This window comes from Populus euphratica, unplaced genomic scaffold (genome assembly GCF_000495115.2).
Source record: "Populus euphratica unplaced genomic scaffold, PopEup_1.0 scaffold81.1, whole genome shotgun sequence".
Lineage (NCBI taxonomy): Eukaryota > Viridiplantae > Streptophyta > Magnoliopsida > Malpighiales > Salicaceae > Populus > Populus euphratica.
Genome location: NW_011499945.1, coordinates 1 through 19,618, shown reverse-complemented (window position 1 = coordinate 19,618; position 19,618 = coordinate 1). Strand labels below are relative to the sequence as shown.

Here is a 19,618-nt window from a genome sequence, read left to right as displayed (position 1 = left end):
TTGCAAATAAGCTCAAAATATAATAGCATTTGAATCAAATGAAAAACACACAAATAAGGGTAACATTTCTCTGAAAGGATGTTTTAAAGATGATGTCTACCTTCCCTTAATCATAACTAATCCAGTATCCGAATCTCTGGGACCAGTGTCTAATTTTGGATTTCTAGTTCCCTCAAATTACTAGATGGCGACTCCAAATAAAATCTTTATTTCCCCCTAATCAAATAAAAAATTAAATTCCTTTTGTTTTAAAAAAAAAACAAAACAAAAAGAGGAGTGAAGCCGTCACCCGATGTCGTGTAGCGACATATAAAAATAGAATATATTTTTTGTACCAGTTTAACAACTGACTTCTATATATATATTTGTTATATTGATAAATAATATATCAGAAAATATTCTCTTCTCCTTACTATTCACATTGCATACTTATGAGTGTATTCATATATTTTGGTCTTGGAATTTTTTCATGAAGAAAAGATTGTATTATTGATGAAAAAAATAGTATGGCTCTTGACCAATATGGCATGTCATGATTGTGGTGTCATGTTTGCTATTTATAAAAAAATGTCCGTGATGATATTCCATTGGCCAAGAGAAGGGCACCTGTTCTTGCATCGGAAAAACTAAAAAAAGGGCCGTGATGATATTCCATTGGCATAGAGAAGGGCACCTGTTCTTGCATAGAAAAAACCGTGTTTCCATATAAAAATTGTGTGTATAAAAAATTTGTGCAGGCAGCTCATGAGAATTCAAATAAAAAGGCTTACTTTCTTCTTCTTTTTTTTCGAGTCAATGGAAGTGAGGCATTAATTAACACCTCATAGCTAAAAATTTCCCAATAATACCCCTATAGTTTCTAATAAGTTTCAATTTCACTCTTCAACTATTACAAAAAGCTCACTTTTTCATGTTTTTCTTTTATTTCTCCTTTTTTTTTCCCTCTTAAATCAACAAACGTGATGTAAACATTTATAAAACTTAAATAAAACCAAGAAACAAAATAAAACGGAGGCTATTTGATGGACCCAAAAAAAGAAGCAGAACTTCTCTGAAATTTTAGAAGCAACATTTGGAAATTATAAAAATTTTAGATAGAAGTGGAATATTGATAAATTTATAGAGAAACATGACTCCAAATTATTATTATTATTATTAGTATTATAAAAGGACTGGTGTCGGTTTACATGTTCATATGAAAAATAAACCAAGTCAATAGTTTTTTTAATTGTTTAATAACAACTTCATGCCATAGCTTAGTTTGGTTGGAGTATATGTGTTTGGTGGCTCAAGGTTGCAGGTTGGATTTCCCCGACAACAATATTTTCTTTCAGAACACAGATGATAGGATACTAACCCGCGATCCTCTCTCAAGTCCATGTGCTCGAGTTTTGTTGTAATTAATAGGCTATTCGGTTTTGTTTGTCATTTTTTTAAAAAAATTTATTTAATATAAAATTTTTATTTAATTTTATTTTTTAGTATTGAATTAATGGTAAATCAATTTTTATATTTCTTATCGTATAATAAAAAAAATTGATATAATTGAATTTATAACCCGAGTTATAAATTTAATGAACTGGTTAAGTTTAACCTCATTTATTTATCTTTATTTATTTATTTATTTTAAGTCTATCTAATTAACAAGGCTATGTAAAAATAATTTATATATAATTTAATTTAAAATTTGAGATAAATAAAAAATTAGGTTAAGAGTTTTCAAGTTTGAAGATTATAACAAGTTTAAAGTTTTCTATTATCTAGATTTTTTTTAATTTCAAAAGATTTTGGTCCAACCTACAATAATAATGCCGGAAATAAACGAATCAAATACAAGATCACCAAATAAAATCAAAATAAAATTCTTTATTTGAAAATAGAATCAAAGTTGCATTCTGAAACTTAGGTGCTCCGCAGGAAAAGCCAAAGGCAAGGTTCTCACAGATTCCAGTTATTTGTAATAAAACTTATTGCAGGAGCCTTATCGTTATCTGACTTCGCCACGAACTTTGAAAAAAAATATATATATATCCAGCGTCTTATTTTAAAAAAATATTATCTAATATTATTATAAATCTTAATTTATCAATAAAAATTTTATGATTTATAACAGAATGCACTAAAGAGAACATATTATTACTCTTAAAATATTCTAATTAAAGTAGGCTATATTATTAGTTTTATTTTAAATTATAAAGGGTTTATTATGCTATGCTATTTATGATTGACCTATAATATTCTTAATTCTATTATTAATGATTATTTAACTAAAAATATTTTTAATTTTAGTGTTGATAAGTATTATATGAAGAGAATGTCTGATATTCCTAATTAATTTTAATGTTAATGAATATTGGGATTCAAAGCTAATTTTTTTTCTATTGCTAATATTTTTAACTTTACCATTAATGAATATCAAAAGTATTCTAAGCTTTGGCACTGTAGAATACAAATAGTCTAGCACTAGTGAATATTTATTTAGTGAATATTAAGATGATATTTTCATTTAAGAAATTGGTGGATATTAATCCAAGTGGAAATTTTCAACTCGGGTGTCATCAATATAAATTAAAAAGATTATTTTTATAAATAAAAAAACTTTTATTTTTATTGAAAATTTAGGAACTATATTTTTAATGTTTAGGGTGTTGGCTCACTATGAGTCCATTTGCCTCAAACATGAGTAACATACATTTGATGATTTTATTATTTTGAAAATTTGAGTATGCCAGCTTAATGAGCCTTTAAATTTAGATCAGATTTTCGTGGACATAATAAAATTGTTGTCATGATTGTAAAGTATTTTGAGATTTTTCTTTTTTTGCAACAGTGCTAAAATATGTAAAAATATTATTTTGGATTTTTATTTTAGTGTAAAGCAAAATAAAGGATTGTTTTAGAATACTACTAGTTATTTGACATGCAGTACTAGGTTGAATAATGTTTTTAGAAAAGAAACAATAAATATGCAAGCTTTTCAAATGTATTTTTTTTTACAAGAAAATCCTGATTATAAATCAAAAGGACTATGCATACATTTAATTATATAAATTAAAAACCATCTATACTAATAAATGCATAAAAAAGAGAGAAGAAGAAGAAGTGTTAACATTTCTATTTGGCATGCCTAACTGCATCTATACTAATAAATGCACAAAAAAAAGAGAAGAAGAAGAAGTGTTAACATTTCTATTTGGCATGCCTAACTGCATCTATACTAATAAATGCACAAAAAAAAGAGAAGAAGAAGAAGTGTTAACATTTCTATTTGGCATGCCTAACTGCATCTATACTAATAAATGCACAAAAAAAAGAGAAGAAGAAGAAGTGTTAACATTTCTATTTGGCATGCCTAACTGCATCTATACTAATAAATGCACAAAAAAAAGAGAAGAAGAAGAAGTGTTAACATTTCTATTTGGCATGCCTAACTGCATCTATACTAATAAATGCACAAAAAAAAGAGAAGAAGAAGAAGTGTTAACATTTCTATTTGGCATGCCTAACTGCATCTATACTAATAAATGCACAAAAAAAAGAGAAGAAGAAGAAGTGTTAACATTTCTATTTGGCATGCCTAACTGCATCTATACTAATAAATGCACAAAAAAAAGAGAAGAAGAAGAAGTGTTAACATTTCTATTTGGCATGCCTAACTGCATCTATACTAATAAATGCACAAAAAAAAGAGAAGAAGAAGAAGTGTTAACATTTTTATTTGGCATGCCTAACTGCAGATCGAATAATGTTTTTTTCTAACACAAAACAATTAATATGTAAGAGTTATTGATATATTTTTGATATCACATAAAAAATATAACTGAATTAAAAAGTCTATACTTATATATAATAAAATATAGTTATGATGATGTAAGTTAATAAAGGTGATAATATTACAATTGCTATAATGAAATATCATTTTCTTAATATTTGTATAATAATTTTACAAAAAAAGTGTAAATACAAAAAAATTATAAAAAAAAGTAAAGATAAAAACAAAAATAATGGTATAAATAGGCCAAGTATATAGTGATAAATATTACAAGTATAAAGAATAAAAAATAATATTTTTTCAAAAAAAGTGTAAAAAAAGGAAAAACTAAAAAAAATATTAAAAAAATAAAGATAAAAAAATGGTAATAAATTAATAGGTCAAATATAAAATGATAAAAAGGTCAAGTATAAAGAGAAAAAAATTTAAGAAAAACATAAATTTGTAATCCGAATTTGTCAGGGCCTTAAATCTGGAACTAAACATCTCTTGATTGTCTTCAAGTCCCCTGTTGATATTAACAATGAAGAACCAGTGCTCTAATCTTTTAGTTACTTGTCCAGCAAAACAATCTATTAGGATGATTGTGGTATCGCGGATCCGGAGTTAAATCTTGAACAAGATATGTTTACTGCAAGACGTAGGACACAATCTTTTATTCGAAGTCAAAATATTTGCAATTACATGCTTGAGGCCTCACCATCCTTAACACCACGCAGCAAATCATCGGACTTGACGTGTTGCTGAGCATCATAGAGATACTTGTTCATCGTTTTCTTCCAGATCATTGTTATAGATGTGAAAGCCCATGGGTTTTAGTTCTTCTTTTGTGGCGTTGATTCCGAAGACAAAGGGGCCAAACATATTCTCTCAATTCCGGCCTATTACCTTGATTCATGGATTATACAAAATAGTGCCAAAGTTTTTGTTTACTAGCCTCCGGAGTGTTCTGTCAGATGTTACTAGTATCAACTAGCCAGCTTTCATTGCTGGGCATCAGATTTTAAATAGATTTATAATAGTTAACGAGATGGTTCGTGGCATTTATTTATATAGAAAATATTATAGGTATACTGTATAGAAAATTTTATAGTCACATTTTTATGTTGTAACCTCTATCATTTCTATTGTATATTGCTTCCCACACACACACACACACATATATATATATAAAAGATTGGTTAATCCATAGGTCAAGTTTCTTAATTATTCTTAATTTTGTATTAGAGCTTTTTGCCATTAGTACTCTTCTATCCTTTCCCCCTACAGTTGGCCTCTTCTCTTCCTCTTCTAAATGGACTCTATTGTCACTACCGTCTTCTCTCCCCACCAAATCGGCGGTGCAGCCCAGCTAGCAAGCCCTTCAGAAGTTGTTGCTACTGGTTCTTTCTCCCACCAACAACGACCCCAACCTGTAAAGCAAAACCATTGTTCCTTCTCCCATGTTTCTATCATACGTCCTTATATCATGAGGACAACAACTCCTTCTATCGTTGTGTTGTCCAACACTCATCAAGTGGTCTCATTGAGGTTTACGACCACCATCTCTATTGGTGAATGCAAATGAAGTTATATCTTCTTGGTCAAGGTGTTTCCTACTATGTCAATGGCCTAGTGCCATGTCCTCCCTCTCATGTTTCTAACTATTCTAATGGCTTTTATTCGACAATCAACCTTTCTTTTCATTAGAAGCACATGATCAGTTTATTTTAAGCGCGTTACTCTCCCTTCTCTCCAAGGACGTCCTGCATCTTGTGGTAAATCATCAAACTTCTTCTTGTGTTTGGCACACTCTTAAGAAAACATTCGCTTCTCCATTGAATTCTCGCACTATGCAACTTCATCGGTCTTTTCAAGATCTTCGGCAAAGAGATGCTTCGGTTACTGCATACATCAGCACACCAAGTTATTATTTGATGAATTGGATACTATTAGTCAACCCCTCTCTCTTGAAGACTTCAACCTCTATTTATTTCATGGTCTTTATGGTGAGTTTAAAGACTTGGTAACTAGTCTTGTGACCAAGGCAGAACCGCTGTCATACGCGGGCCTTCACAGCCATTTTCTTACTCATGAGTTTCTGTATAAGACTTCTCTTCCATCCTTGGCTGTAAATCCATCTCTGTTGCCCTCTGCTCATCTTGCCCAACAGCAGCACAATGCCAGTTTTGGCCGTCATAGAAGTCGTTCCTATGACAACTAGCATTCCAACAACAACAGGTACAACAACCATGATAGGTCTGATTTTCATGGTTCTCATTCCTTTTGTCCCGTATACTAGAAGCAGGGTCATTAGCAACAGCCTAGACGGCCTGCTGGTGGGAAATGGTCTCCTCAATGATCCTTTGAGCAAAATGTTAAGTGTCAGCTATGCTTCTCCTTCGGCCACACAACCTCATAATGTGCTCACTTTCATAGCAGTGGTCACTAACCCTATGCTCATCTTTGTTGTTGGTCCAGTTTCCACCCCTATTTAGTTCCTGGTCAGCGGTGCGAACCACCACATTATGCCTGATCTTATGATTCTAATCGATTCAGACCCTAACTTTGTAATGATTTTTTACATGTTGGTGACGGTAAGGGTCTATCCATATCCTATATTGGACATACCATGTTACGTTCCCCTAAACAAATATTGGCATTATCTAATGTTCTTTATGTTCCTCATATTACCAAACCATTGCTATCTGTTTAGAAATTTTAACATAATAATAATATTTACTTTGAATTTCATGCCTCTATGTTTTATGTAAAGGATCTCACCACTAAAGCAGTGCTCCTTTCTGGTCAGAGCACTGATGGTTTTTATGTCCTTTCTAAGTCTTCTGCCACCACCATTCCTCAAGCTTATTGGTCTCCTTGTGTCTCTGTCATTGTTGATATGTGGCATCGCCAATTGGGTCATCGTACTTCCTATATTTTCAATGTGTTAGTTCCAAAAATAAAATAATTTGTACTTTTATGTGCTCTCTTGTTTAATGTCAAGTTTGTCCGCTTGGTAAGTCTTTGCATTTATCTTTGTGACCTATAGGTCACAAACCTTCTACTCCACTTAATTTAATATTCAGTGATGTTTGGGGTCCTGCTACTATGTTTTTCTCTGATGATTTTTGTTACTTTGTTATTTTTATTGATATAGATACAAAATATACTTGGTATTATCCTCTTGTTGCCAAATCAGATGTGTTTTCTATATTTCAATGTTTCCAACAACTTATTGAGCATTAGTTTTCCCACAAAATTAAATTCGTTCAAACTAATTAGGGTGATGAACATCACAAGTTAAACAATTTCTTTCAAACTATTGGTATTCATCATAGGTTAATTTGTCCTCATACACATGAGCAAAATACCAGCATTAAGCATCACCATGATCATATTGTTGAAACAAGTCATACCCTCCTAGGACAATGCAGTGCCCCGTTATGATTTTGGAATTATATATTTGAATCATTAGTATATCTCATTAATCGCATGTCCACTCTTGTCCTCCAAAATCAATCTCCTTTTTAATATTTATTTAATTGTACTCCTAATTATTATTTTTTACATACTTTTAGATGTCTTTATTTTTATTTTATTTTTTTGCGTCCATACCATGCTCATAAGTTGGATTTTCGTTCATCTCCATGTGTGTTCTTAGAGTATAGTTCCTCTCATCTTGGTTATCGTTGTCTTGATTTAGCGTCTCAATGTATATACGTCTTCCATCATGTTTGTTTTCATGAAAATATGTTTCCATTTGCTAATTTTGAACAGATAGTCCGCCCACATCCACCTCTACCTAGCCTACACACTTGTCAGCCTTAATTACCTCTCATATTTTTCACCCAGCAGAGTCGTCAATCACCTCTTTTAAAGGCTTTGCTGCACTTCTTGCCCCATAAACACAGCTACCACATTTCCCACCCTTATCTGCCACCATACCACGGTCCCATAGCCTTACCGTTATGTCACCATCTGCATGTTTTTCTGATGATCATTATGCAGGCATATATTCTCCTTCTTCAAAGTTGCATATTTCTAGGTTTGTTACTATAGCCAACACAGATTCTACAACAGGCTCTCCTTCATCTGTTGTTGCGAACTCTGGTTCTTTGGCAGATCCCTCTACAGATCTGCAACTCTTTGTTGATCTTTCCTCTTATCCGCTTCAACAACTTCCAATTCAAATTCTTCTCCCCCTTGATCTGCTGCCCGTCAGCATCCGATGGTTCTTCATCCATGGCTACCAAAAACTACATTTCTCACAGCATCTACAACCTTTTCTACTGCACCTATCTCTCAGGTAATGTCCTCTCTACCTCTAAGTCCATTGCCTTCTCTGATTCTAACAAGTATGAGGTGTGGCATAGTGATATACGTGATGAAATCCAGGCCCTACGCTTCAATAACACCTAGTCCTTAGTTCCCTTTCATCCTTCGATAAATGTTGTTGGTAATTGATAAGTGTATAAAATAAAATGTAATGTGGATGTCAATATTGAGCAATATAAGGCATATTTGGTTGCTAGAGGCTTTACTCACCAAGAAGGCATTGATTATTCTAAAACTTTCAGTCCTATTATTAAGCCATCGATCGTTAGATCCATCAACTTGATATTTATAATGTTTTCCTTAATGGTATTCTTGCTGAAGAGATCTACATGAAACAACCACCAGGTTTTATTGATTCTGCTCTTCCCTTGTATACCGGTTGCATAAATCGCTATATGGTTTAAAACAGGCCCCATGGTACACTCATCTGATTTACTTTCTACTTTTTATTGGTTTTCATGCTTCCAAGGTTAACACTTCTTTATTTATCTTATATGTTGGTGCTGATATATTTTATCTTTTGGTTTATATTGATGACATTCTAATTACGAATAGCAACGTTATTGTGCTTCACCGCTTAATACAGTTTACTCAGTTCAGAGTTCAAGCTTCGTGACATAGGCGTTATTTACTATTTTTTAGGCATTGAGGTTCAATTCACTGCTATAAGTTTGATGTTACGACAACATAAGTATATCCTTGACACTCTTACTCGAACTATGTTACGACAACATAAGTATATCCTTGACACCCTTACTCGAACTGGTATGACTTCTTACAAACCTGTTGATACATCTATCTGTCCTTTCAAAGTCACCATAATACCATATTCCTTATTTTCTAATCCTACACAGTTTCATCAGATTATGGGTGCTCTTTAATATCTCATTTTTACGAGACTAAATATCTGTTTTGTAGCCAATAGAGTCTATCAGTTTATATATGCTCCTACAGATTATTATTGGGGTGTCACTAAACACATTCTATATTATTATGGGGTACGACCACCTATGGCCTACATATCACTTATAGTTCCTTATTTGATCTACTTAGTTTTACAAATGCAGATTGGGCAAATAGTACTGATGATCACAAGTCTACGGGTGGTTATCTTGTCTTCATTGGTTAGATGCTAATTTCATGAAAATCAAACAAGCAACGCACAACAGTTGTTCACTCCTCCACTAAAGCTGAGTATAAAACCTTGGCAGATGACACTGCTGAGGTTATTTGGCTTCAATATCTATTAAGAGATTTGCAGATTCATTCTGCTTTTACTCCTACTATTTGATATGATAATCTCGGCGCTATTTATTAATCTACAAATCCTACCTTTCATGATTGTACTAAACACATTGAGGTTGACTATCATTTTATACAAAACCGAGTTACGAAGAAAGAGATTTAGAATGGTTTTATCTCCTCTCATGATCAACTTGTTGATGTTCTTACTAATTCATTTTCTACTACTCTATTTACTGCTTTTCGATTCAAGTTTCAGGTCGATTATCCACCCTCAACTTGAAGGACCATATTATAAAATGTATCTACATAAAAAATATTATAGGTATAATATATAGAAAATATTATAGTAATACTCTTGTGTTATAACCTTTACTATTGTATATTGCTCTCTCTCTATATATATATAAATAAAAGGTTGGCTAACTAATAGGTCTAGCATTTCAATTATTCTGAATTATATTTGTAGTTAGGGGGTATAATTTTTTATTAAAGGTGAATTTTCAGAAAGCTTTCAACTTGATTTTATGAGATCATATTGATATTACTATGGATTTTATAGGAATTGGTTCTTTTTGAAAAAAAAAATTGATTTTTGAATGCTTATCCACTTCTAAAATGACCATATTGATCAACAGCTCTCCTAATAGAGAATTCAGTTAAGGTTTAAGGCAAGGGGACCCTCTTGATGAACAGTCAAGGTTCATCTGGCTATGGTGCTATGGGTTATGGGAATGCTGATTCCTGGGGAGCTCAAATTGCTGGGGCTGGCAGTGGTGGCCCTGGTTCAGTACTTGCTGGTCAATCTCCTGGTGAAGCCGCTGGGTATGGGAATCGAGGTTATGGGTACGGTAGTTACGGTGGAAATGATGGATCATATGGGAATCCAGCTGGGTATGGTGCTGTTGCAAGACGTGGGGGGAATCCAGCTGGGTATGGTGCTGTTGCAGGACGTGGGGGCACTCCAAAGAGTAACGTTGGCGGTCCTGGTGGAGCAGAACTAGGACGTTCTGGGGGCACCCCAAACAGTAACGTTGGTGGTCCTGGTGGAGCAGAGCTGCAGGGGAGTGGTGGCGGCTACATGGGGAGTGGATATGGTGATGCAAATGGAAATTCTGGGTATGGAAATGCAGCGTGGAGATCTGAGCAATCACAAGCTTCTGGAAATTATGGGGCTCCTCAAGCAAATGGTCCTCATGGTGGACAGGTTGGATATGGCGGTGGTTATGGTAGTTCTCAGGCTCGAAAAGCCCAACAACAGTGATTTGTGAACACCTTGGTTGCCTACTAGGTCTACATCTTTGTTTGTGGGCGTGTCCAGCTGTTTTCATGAGGTTCTCTGAAGATTTCTTGCTCCCAGCACCAGGGGAGTGGCTCAAATCGGATGATGCACTTTGGGAATGGTTGGATTGCTTTAATCCCAGTAGTTTGCACTATCTATTTTGCTAGTCTATAATAAGTAGCCCAAGGCAGACTAGATGCCCATCTTATTTAATATTCGCTTATTGAGTGTAGCTCTTAATTCGGCGTGCTTACAATTTATCTTCTAGCTGTTCTGGAACTTTTCAGCTCTCTATCATAGTGTTTAATCTACTGCGCATATAATATCTGTGTTGGTTTGATCTCAGATATGTATTTGTTTATGTTATCTTCACTAGTGCGCACCTTTTGGTCTGTTTTTGACTGGGAATAAGATGCTAGAGGCGAATTCTAGAACTTGATTTGCTTGATTTGATATGACAAGTAGGCTTACTGAGATTGAATTGAGAGTTATTAACTGATAGCAGTGGAGCTATAAGCACTCGGGTTCATCACTTCGTAAATGGGTAGTTATGCGCTGGACTAGATTGCGTTCCAATTGTTTAGAGCACCAGAAACATTATCAATAGAAAATGCTCATAGATCTTGGAATGCCATTGATGGCTTTAATTACATTTTATGGCAACTTATCTTTATTAGGAACCAAGATAAATCTTTATCACGAACCGAGAAGGTGACATTTGTTTTCCACGGATCAAAGCAGCACAACTTTCTCCAGAGGAACAATTTGCAGCGGCCATTGATGCTTCAAGACTGCAAAAGAACTAAACCTCGAGCTTTATATGATCTACAAATCAACTTGTTAGGTCATAAGATCTGCCTATTTATTTATATTTCACTAGTTTATAAAACCATCATATGTTAGGTTATTTATATAATACGTATGGTTGTGGCAGTCCCATCTAACTATTCAAAAACCTTTTGCTTTTGTGAACGTGACTACATCATTAAATCAAAATATGTGTACGTAAAAAATGAAAAATACATGAAGAAAAAAATAAAGTGAAGGTTAGGAATGACATGGCTGGCATAGAACTCGTATGGCCTCGCCTGACTTCCAATGGTTTGCCTGTGCTTTCACTAACGTTGATTGGGACTTGTTTTGCTATAAATTACTTTCTGGTTGTCAGCTTGGTCGTGCTAGTTCTTGCTTATCCAATGATTAAGGGTGTTTATATACTTCGGCCTTGGAATTTTTTCATAGAGAACAGATTGTATTATTGATAGAAAAAATGGTGTCGCTTTTAATTAATATGACATTTCATGGTTGTTCTGTCATATTTGCTATTTAGGACAAAAGGTAGGTGATGATATTCCATTGGCATGGAGAAGGGTACCTGTTCTTGCATGGGAAGAACTGTGGATCTACTGCCCATGTGCCCGAGTTTTGTTGTACTGGCTCTTTTGGTATTTGTGGCCCTTTTTTATCTATTGTCTTTTTTTTTTGTTTTATTAATTAATATGATATTTTTATTTAATTTTATTTTTTTAGTATTGGATTAATAGTAAATTAATTTGTATATTTTTATTAAATAATAAAATAAAAAAATAATCTGACCTATTATAATATATAATTCAAGTAGTATATTTAACAAATTAATTGTAATTTTAACTTGATTTATTTTTTATTTTATTTTTTAAAATTTATTTAGTTAACAAGATTATGTTAGGATAATTTGTATATAATTTAAATTAAAATTTAAATTAAATAAAGAGTTGGTTTGAAAAATTTTAAGTTTTAACCATTGTAATGATTTTAATATTAACATTAAAAGGTTTTCATTAGTCTAGATTAAAAAAATTAATTCCAAAAGATTCTGACTCCATCCCCAATAATAATAGCGCGGGGAATAAATTAATGAAATACTGGATCACCCCATAAAATCAAAATAAAATTCTTTATTTGAAAATAGAATCAAAGTTGCATTCTGAATCTTTCCCGCAAGGGAATCTTTTTCCCAAGTCAAAAGCAAGATTCTCACAGATTCCAGTCATTTACAATAAAATTTATTGCAGGAGCCTGTACCCGAATTTGCGATGAGCTTTGAAAAAACAAAAAAGATATTTAGCATTTTATATTTTTGAAGAGAAATGTCTAGATTAAAGATTTATCATCTAGTTATTAGTTATTATCAACTTAATTATCATCTAGTATTATGTTATTATGAATCCTAATTAATCGATAAATATTTTATAATATAGAATTGATTACCCTAAAAAAAATATTATCACTTTTAAAATATTTTATTTAAAAAAAATTATATTATTACAAATGGTCTATTGTATTATGCTATTGATGATTGAACTATAATATTTTTTATTCTAATATTAATAAATATTTAATTAAAAATATTTTTAATTTTGATTTTGATAAGTATTATATGAAGAGAATGTATGATTTTTTTAGTTTTGATGTCAATAAATATTGGATTTCAAAATTAATTCTAATTATAATATTAATATACTTAACTCTAATGTTAATGTTAATGAATATCAAAAGTATTTTCAGTTTTTGCATTGTAAAATACAAATATTCAATCATTAGTGAATATGAGGATGATTTTTTCAATTCAAGAATGGGTGGATATTAATCCAAGTGGGTATTTTTAACTTTGGTGTCGTTAATACAAATTGAAAAGATTATTTAGATAAAAAAAAATTATTTTTTTTTGAAAATTTAGGATTTATGTTTTTATTTTCTTAATGTTGAGGGTATTGACTGAGTCCATTTGTCTTAAACATAAGTAACATACATTTGATGTTTTTATTATTTTATAAATTAATTTGAGTATGTTAGTTCAATGGGCCTTTTAATTTAGACCAAATCCTGATATAATTAATAAACTTGTTATTAAGTTAAATATTCATGCAAAGTATTTTTGATTTTTTTATGACAATGCCGAAATATTTAAAACTACTATTTTGGATTTTTATTTTAATGAAGAGCAAAATAAAGGGTTTTTTTTAGAATGCTACTAGTAATTTTTTTATATTCAAATACAGGTGAATATTAGATGATCCGATAGGATCGTAGGAATAAAAAGAAGCAAAATCACTTAACTCTACTTGACTAGAATAAATATATTTACTGCGAGAGGTAAAGACTATTCGAAGTCAAAATACATGCAATTACATGCTCTGATGAGGCCTCACCACCCTTTAGGCTATGCAGCAAAACATCTGACTTGACGTGTACCCAAGTATCATAGGGATATTTATTCATCATTTTCTTCCTGACCATTGCTGTAGTCTGTAGATGTAAAAGAAAGCATTCCATGTCTTTGGAAGCCTTATTTATTTCAGTCTTTTGCTCTCAAATTTGTTTTCTTCTTTCCAATACACAGTGGCTGAGCTTGAAAAGAACGAAAGTTTTTGAAGAGGTTCGAATTTACCCGATGAACTTGAGAGTTAAGCTGAAATCTTAGATAATAGGTTGATCTTCTAGTTCCAATCATCTGAATTATTTTTTTTAGTTAATGTAGTCAATGAATAATACTTGATATCCTTTAAAAGTCATCTTTTATAAATATAAGGATTTTTTTATATTTAAATAAGTGTCATTTCAGAAAAAATGCAATCATCTTTTAGAAAAGAATTTCAAAAATACATATGCAATAAGAAGGAGAGAAAAAAAAAATTGACTTTAAAAGATATCGTGATCTCTTTTATAGCTCAAAGAGCTTATCACTTTTTAAAGAAAATAGGTTAAAATATAAGTAAAACATCTCTGATTTATTAAGATAAAATATCACTAACTTATCAAAAAAAAAATATTTTTAACTTATAGCTTAATCATATAGCCTAAGATTCTTTAGAGTTAAAACGAGCATGGATTCAAATATAGTGAGTCTAGCAACTTGTCAAATTCATTTATATATAGGTTCAATGCTCGACTAAACTTATATATAGTGGGTCTAGTAGCTCATTAAACCTTATATGTTTAGGCTCGGTACTTGGCTAGGCCTAGAGATTGTAAATTTAATAACTTATCAAACTCATATATATTTATCATCAGTGATTGACTGAAGCCAAAAATCTAGCCTATCTTTAGGATCAGGTAAGAACATAAAATGTTGATCCTTATCTTTTTATTCTTGCTACAACACAGCAGACACGATTAACAACGGGAAGGCGGCTTGGATGACCAAGTAATTAGAAGCTAAAAAATCCCTGATGCTACGCCAACTGCTACTTGTAAGAAAACCAAAAAATCCTGCAGCCAAAAACAAAAACCTTCACAATCAGGCTGTCATTTGATGGAGGACGCTCTCTAGCTTGTCTCTCAATTACTTTCTAAAAGAACTATTGTAGCCTCATCCCCATCACTGGGGCCAATACCTGGATCTAAACCTTAAAGCTCGTCTAATCTTCCAATCGATGTGTTCAGCTTCAGTTCCAGAAGCACTGTTCTACAAGTGCTGTAAAATTAGAAGGATTATCTGAAATCACTAACAAAACATCCAAAACTGCTATATAAAATTTATAGATGATAGTCTCAAGACATAACCAGATTGCTTTATCAAAACGAATAAGATTCTTGCACAACAAATTTATGGAGATTTTTGAACATTATAGGTGTACAAGAGCGCACCATACGGTTACAGGGATGTCTAAATTTGCACATCCTGGGTTGAATGAGATGTCTGAATTTGAACATCATGACATGTCTGTCTTAAAAAATTAATTTTCCAAACCATTTTCACGTTCTCAATTTCTTTGTCTAACGGCCAATTCATTGTAGCTAATCAAGAAAGTTTTATTGCAACACAACAAACTTGGAAATTAAAGAAATAAGTAAGTAGCTACAGTTCGAGGCGGCTTATATCATAGAACGGTCTCTCTTCTACAGAAGGTGTTGATATGCCGATGGAAAACCTTTGTATGGATTGCCTAATGCCACAACATTGCCAGGACGTGAAAATACAACCTGCAGTTTCATACAAGTTAAAACATTAATATGGGAGTAGAGCATCTTTAAATTTTATATATAATATTGATTCTAATGTTGTATACAAAATAGTCCCTACATCTCCGAAAGCTATTCATGAGCTTTTCGACGGAAAGGGATGAATGCAATTCTGCACTTACCTGGTAATCCCCAAGGGTATACGATTTGAAACCAGCAGCGCAGTAGTCAAAGTAATACTCCCATGTCCTGATGAACTTTTCATCGAATCCCATGGCAAGAATTTTGCTAAGAAAAAGAATGACAAAAGTTTATTACTGGCATCATACTCTGCAGAGAACAGAAAAATCAAATGATTATATCTACCTCTTGTTTTCCAAGAAATTTTTCCTCCACCTTCTTAACGTATGATAGTAATGACTTCCTATATTTTCCACATGCTCCACGCTGCACAAACAAAACTTGTGTTAGTATATTACAGAATATTCAGACAAACTAAAAGTAAGAACAAAGCTTTAAAGTACTGTGTAACAAAACAAACAACTCATACCAGAGTCTTGATGCAACACCCATGGCTGATGTTATCCTACTTAATGAAGGCAAACATCCACCGGGAAAAATATATTCCTTGATAAAATCAGAACTTCGCCTGTACTCATCATAACGCTCGTCTGCTATTGATATGAACTGAGGAAAAACAAACCATTTTTACTGGTTAGCAATAAGTAGAATGGTAAAGATGATAAGGAGTTATCTAGGCTAAATGTTGAAAATGTAGTAATCAAACACATTTCTCTCAGCACTGCAACTCAGACAATGAGAGGTTCCTTCCCTTTTTCGTCATACCTGTAGAACAAGAAGCCCATCTTCTGCCAATGCTGATTCGCAGCTACTAAAAAAATCCTCCATGTATTCATGACCCACATGCTCTATCATTTCACTAGGAAAATAGATCAAAATTTACGACATCTGTCTGGGTGGGATATGATAGGTATATATTTAGCGAAGACGCATCTTACCAAGATACGATTCTATCGTATTTATAGCCTTTAGGCAATTCACGATAATCACAGAGGAGAAGTCTGATATGATCCTGGTAAAAGAATAGGTTATAAGCTTCAAAATGAAGATATTTTTCTTAAGAAAATCAGTCTGAACAACAATTCAGACAGAAGTAGATGCTATATGTATCAATTATCATCCCATAGATACCTGCAGACCAGCTTCCTTGACTTTCATTTCTGCATATTTCAGTTGCTCCACAGATAGAGTGAGACCCGTGTATTTGCATCCTGTTTGTTTGACAACTTCAATAGCAAAAGTTCCCCAGCCACAACCAATGTCAAGAATTTCATGCTTCTTATCGATTCTTGCCTATATTGGTTAAAAAAATACATGATAGTATGTATATCAATTAAAATTTGTTAAAAATCTGGTGAAACAGTTAAGAGATTGTATATTACACTCACTTTTTCAATCAGAACAGAGATTTTCCTCAACTGAGCTGTATTCAAGTCTTCATCTTCAGTCTATAATGTAACATCGCATGCAAATAAAATAATCAAAAGTTAAAGCCTTGGCACATAGTGGATGAGATTCCTGTTTTGCATCAAATAAAATAAAATAAAAACATTGGAAGGTTGGGTTTCTGACCTTAAATATTGCAGACGAGTATGCCATTGTTTCTCCCAGGAACAGAGAAAAAACTTCGTTACTCTAGAAGAACGAAATGAAAGGAAGAGATGTAAGCCTAACTGAAAGATCCTTCACTAACATCAGAATTCTGAACATGGCACTAGCTAGTACATGCATTTCCACACAATTTCCACACAATCTATTTTCCCTACAGCGTGGACGTTATTAAACAAAAGAATTAACAAGTTATGATCCCATACCAGGTCATAATGACGAGAGATGTTCCTGCGAGCTTGTGTAAGAGTATTTTGCCTCAGAACATGCTGAAGGAAAAACTTTGCGGAAGCAATACCTGCTGTAAATAACGATGGTGTCCACCAACCCCTATACTTAACCACAGATGAATATTAGATGATCCAATAGGATCAAAGGAATAAAAAGAAGCAAAATCACATACCTTTTCTTATTCGCCTTGGAGATAGATTTGTTTGCATCTCTGTTCGCAATCAGAACCTAAAATATAAATTTTAATGGTCTCATTAATGATGTTAAAACCGAAATGAAAAGCACTATATGTTACAAAAACATGATCTATCTCACCATGAAAAGATCTAGAAGACATTGGTCTTTGTCAGCAAAAGAAAAATCTCCATCAATATAAGCATCTGCAAGGCCTATGTCAGCCCGCGTCGTTACCTGACAACGTTTTCTAATGATTGTAATGAAATGTTGAGAATTTCGTGCATTGCAACAACATTGTTGCTTTTAATCTTAGCTGAGCGAGAAGGAGACCCACAAGCAGAACGTACCTTCCAGTAAAACTGAGGATTGTGAACTTTGAGAACAACTTCTAGAGAACATTTTTTACTAGTTCCCTCGAAGGTGAAAGTTGCACCCCCTTCCTCCTCTAAGCTGTGACAGCACAGTCCAAATCAAATGACATTAAATTCGAGTTAGTTCCCTCGAAGGTAAAAAGTATCATTAAAACAGACAAAAAAAAAACCCAAGTGGGTGGTAGACAAATTGGGATTGGACGACCCTCAATTTACTCCTTATATGTATAAGATAAATGAAGGGATAAGATCTATTTAATTAATTAATTAGAATTTTCTTTGTGATAAATGAATTAGTTAGTTGCTTTCATTATATCTTCCAACTAATACTTATCTTAAGAAGGTAATGTTGCAAGCGATGCGGCGTTGTAGTGATTATCTTTATGAATTGAGAAGAGAAAAAAAAGACAAGTAATTCTTGTTTTTTATTAGTAGAAAAGAAAAATAAAAGTTGTCGTCTAATATTTTGATCACTAAAAATTCTAACTGGTCTTAGAGATTGAGCATAAAAACTAATTATATAAAAAAAAAAGTATTGGCACTACTAATATACCTTACATGAGGCAAGCTACATTGTTTAATTATTTGATATAACTAAAGTATTATTGTGTTTTATAATTGTTGATCTATTTAAAGTTTAAGAAAAGACTTCCTTAATAAGAACATTCTTATATTATCAAGTAAAAAAACTTAGTCATTCTAATGTCCAAAATATATATATAAAACAAATACCTTTTTAATATTAAAAATACATCATAAGTTTGTAATCCTAAATACTAAAAGAAAAAAAATAGCTTTTTTTAGTATTTTTGAAATTTAGCACTAGTTCTTATAGCTTTAATAAACTGGTTATTAAAAGCTCAAAACGCATGTTAATACAAAAAAAAAAATTGAATTTTTATTGTATGAAAATACAATATGAATATTTTTTTATATTTTTGATTGACTTGATGGTATGCATGAAAACAATATTTTTTTTTCTATATATATTTTTTTTCAACATTTTCGAGAAAACTAGGTACTTTAATATGGAATTTATATCTTTACAGTATAAAAATACAAATCAATATTAAAAGAAAATGATAGAAAATTCATGAGAAAATCACAAATTTTTTAAAAGGATTTTTGAAATTTTTTGTTGCTTTTTTTGTTTAATATATAATATAATATAATATTATAATTATATAATAAAATATATTGGGATAAGCCCAACCCAGTGATGTAGGCTGAGCTCATCCTAGTTTGGCCAAGATTCAGCCTAAAATAAAATGGACCGAGATTGGCCTAAAATAGGGGTTGGGTTAAATTCAACCCAACATACTCTATTCTAACTCTCCACTGTTCACTAGCAAAATAGTGGAGATAAAGGGAGAAGGAGAGGGGAAAGCTGACATGGCAGTGACTCACGACGACATTATGGTTGTAATGAGGCAAATTTGTGGTGGTTCTAGAAGTAGCAAAGAAGCTGACAGAGAGAAGAAAATGGTGAGAGGTTGAGGAGTTTATCTTTCTCTTTTTTTTTTATTTCTCTTTGATTTTGTTCCTTTCTTCTTTCTTTCTTTTCTGTTTCTTCCCTTCCTTTCCTTTCTTTTT

General features: G+C 32.3%; 2 protein-coding genes across 2 annotated transcripts; one reads left to right on the top strand and one right to left on the bottom strand.

Annotated features, from left to right (window-relative positions):
* Positions 1 to 10,019: 10,019 nt before the first annotated feature.
* Positions 10,020 to 10,595, top strand: LOC105137507 (glycine-rich cell wall structural protein 1.0-like). The gene has a single exon (XM_011043271.1). It carries the CDS (start codon positions 10,020 to 10,022, stop codon positions 10,593 to 10,595), a length of 576 nt encoding a protein of 191 aa, XP_011041573.1.
* A 4,752-nt stretch (positions 10,596 to 15,347) lies between these two features.
* Positions 15,348 to 18,124, bottom strand: LOC105137395 ((S)-coclaurine N-methyltransferase-like; the record flags this gene model as incomplete). The annotated part of the gene is made up of 13 exons (XM_011043119.1): positions 15,348 to 15,578; positions 15,740 to 15,845; positions 15,924 to 16,004; positions 16,108 to 16,244; positions 16,404 to 16,497; positions 16,577 to 16,650; positions 16,770 to 16,931; positions 17,027 to 17,086; positions 17,211 to 17,273; positions 17,453 to 17,576; positions 17,650 to 17,705; positions 17,793 to 17,888; positions 18,002 to 18,124. Coding segments are annotated over 13 exons (1,260 nt in total), but the record flags the coding sequence as incomplete, so codon positions are not given.
* Positions 18,125 to 19,618: the final 1,494 nt, after the last annotated feature.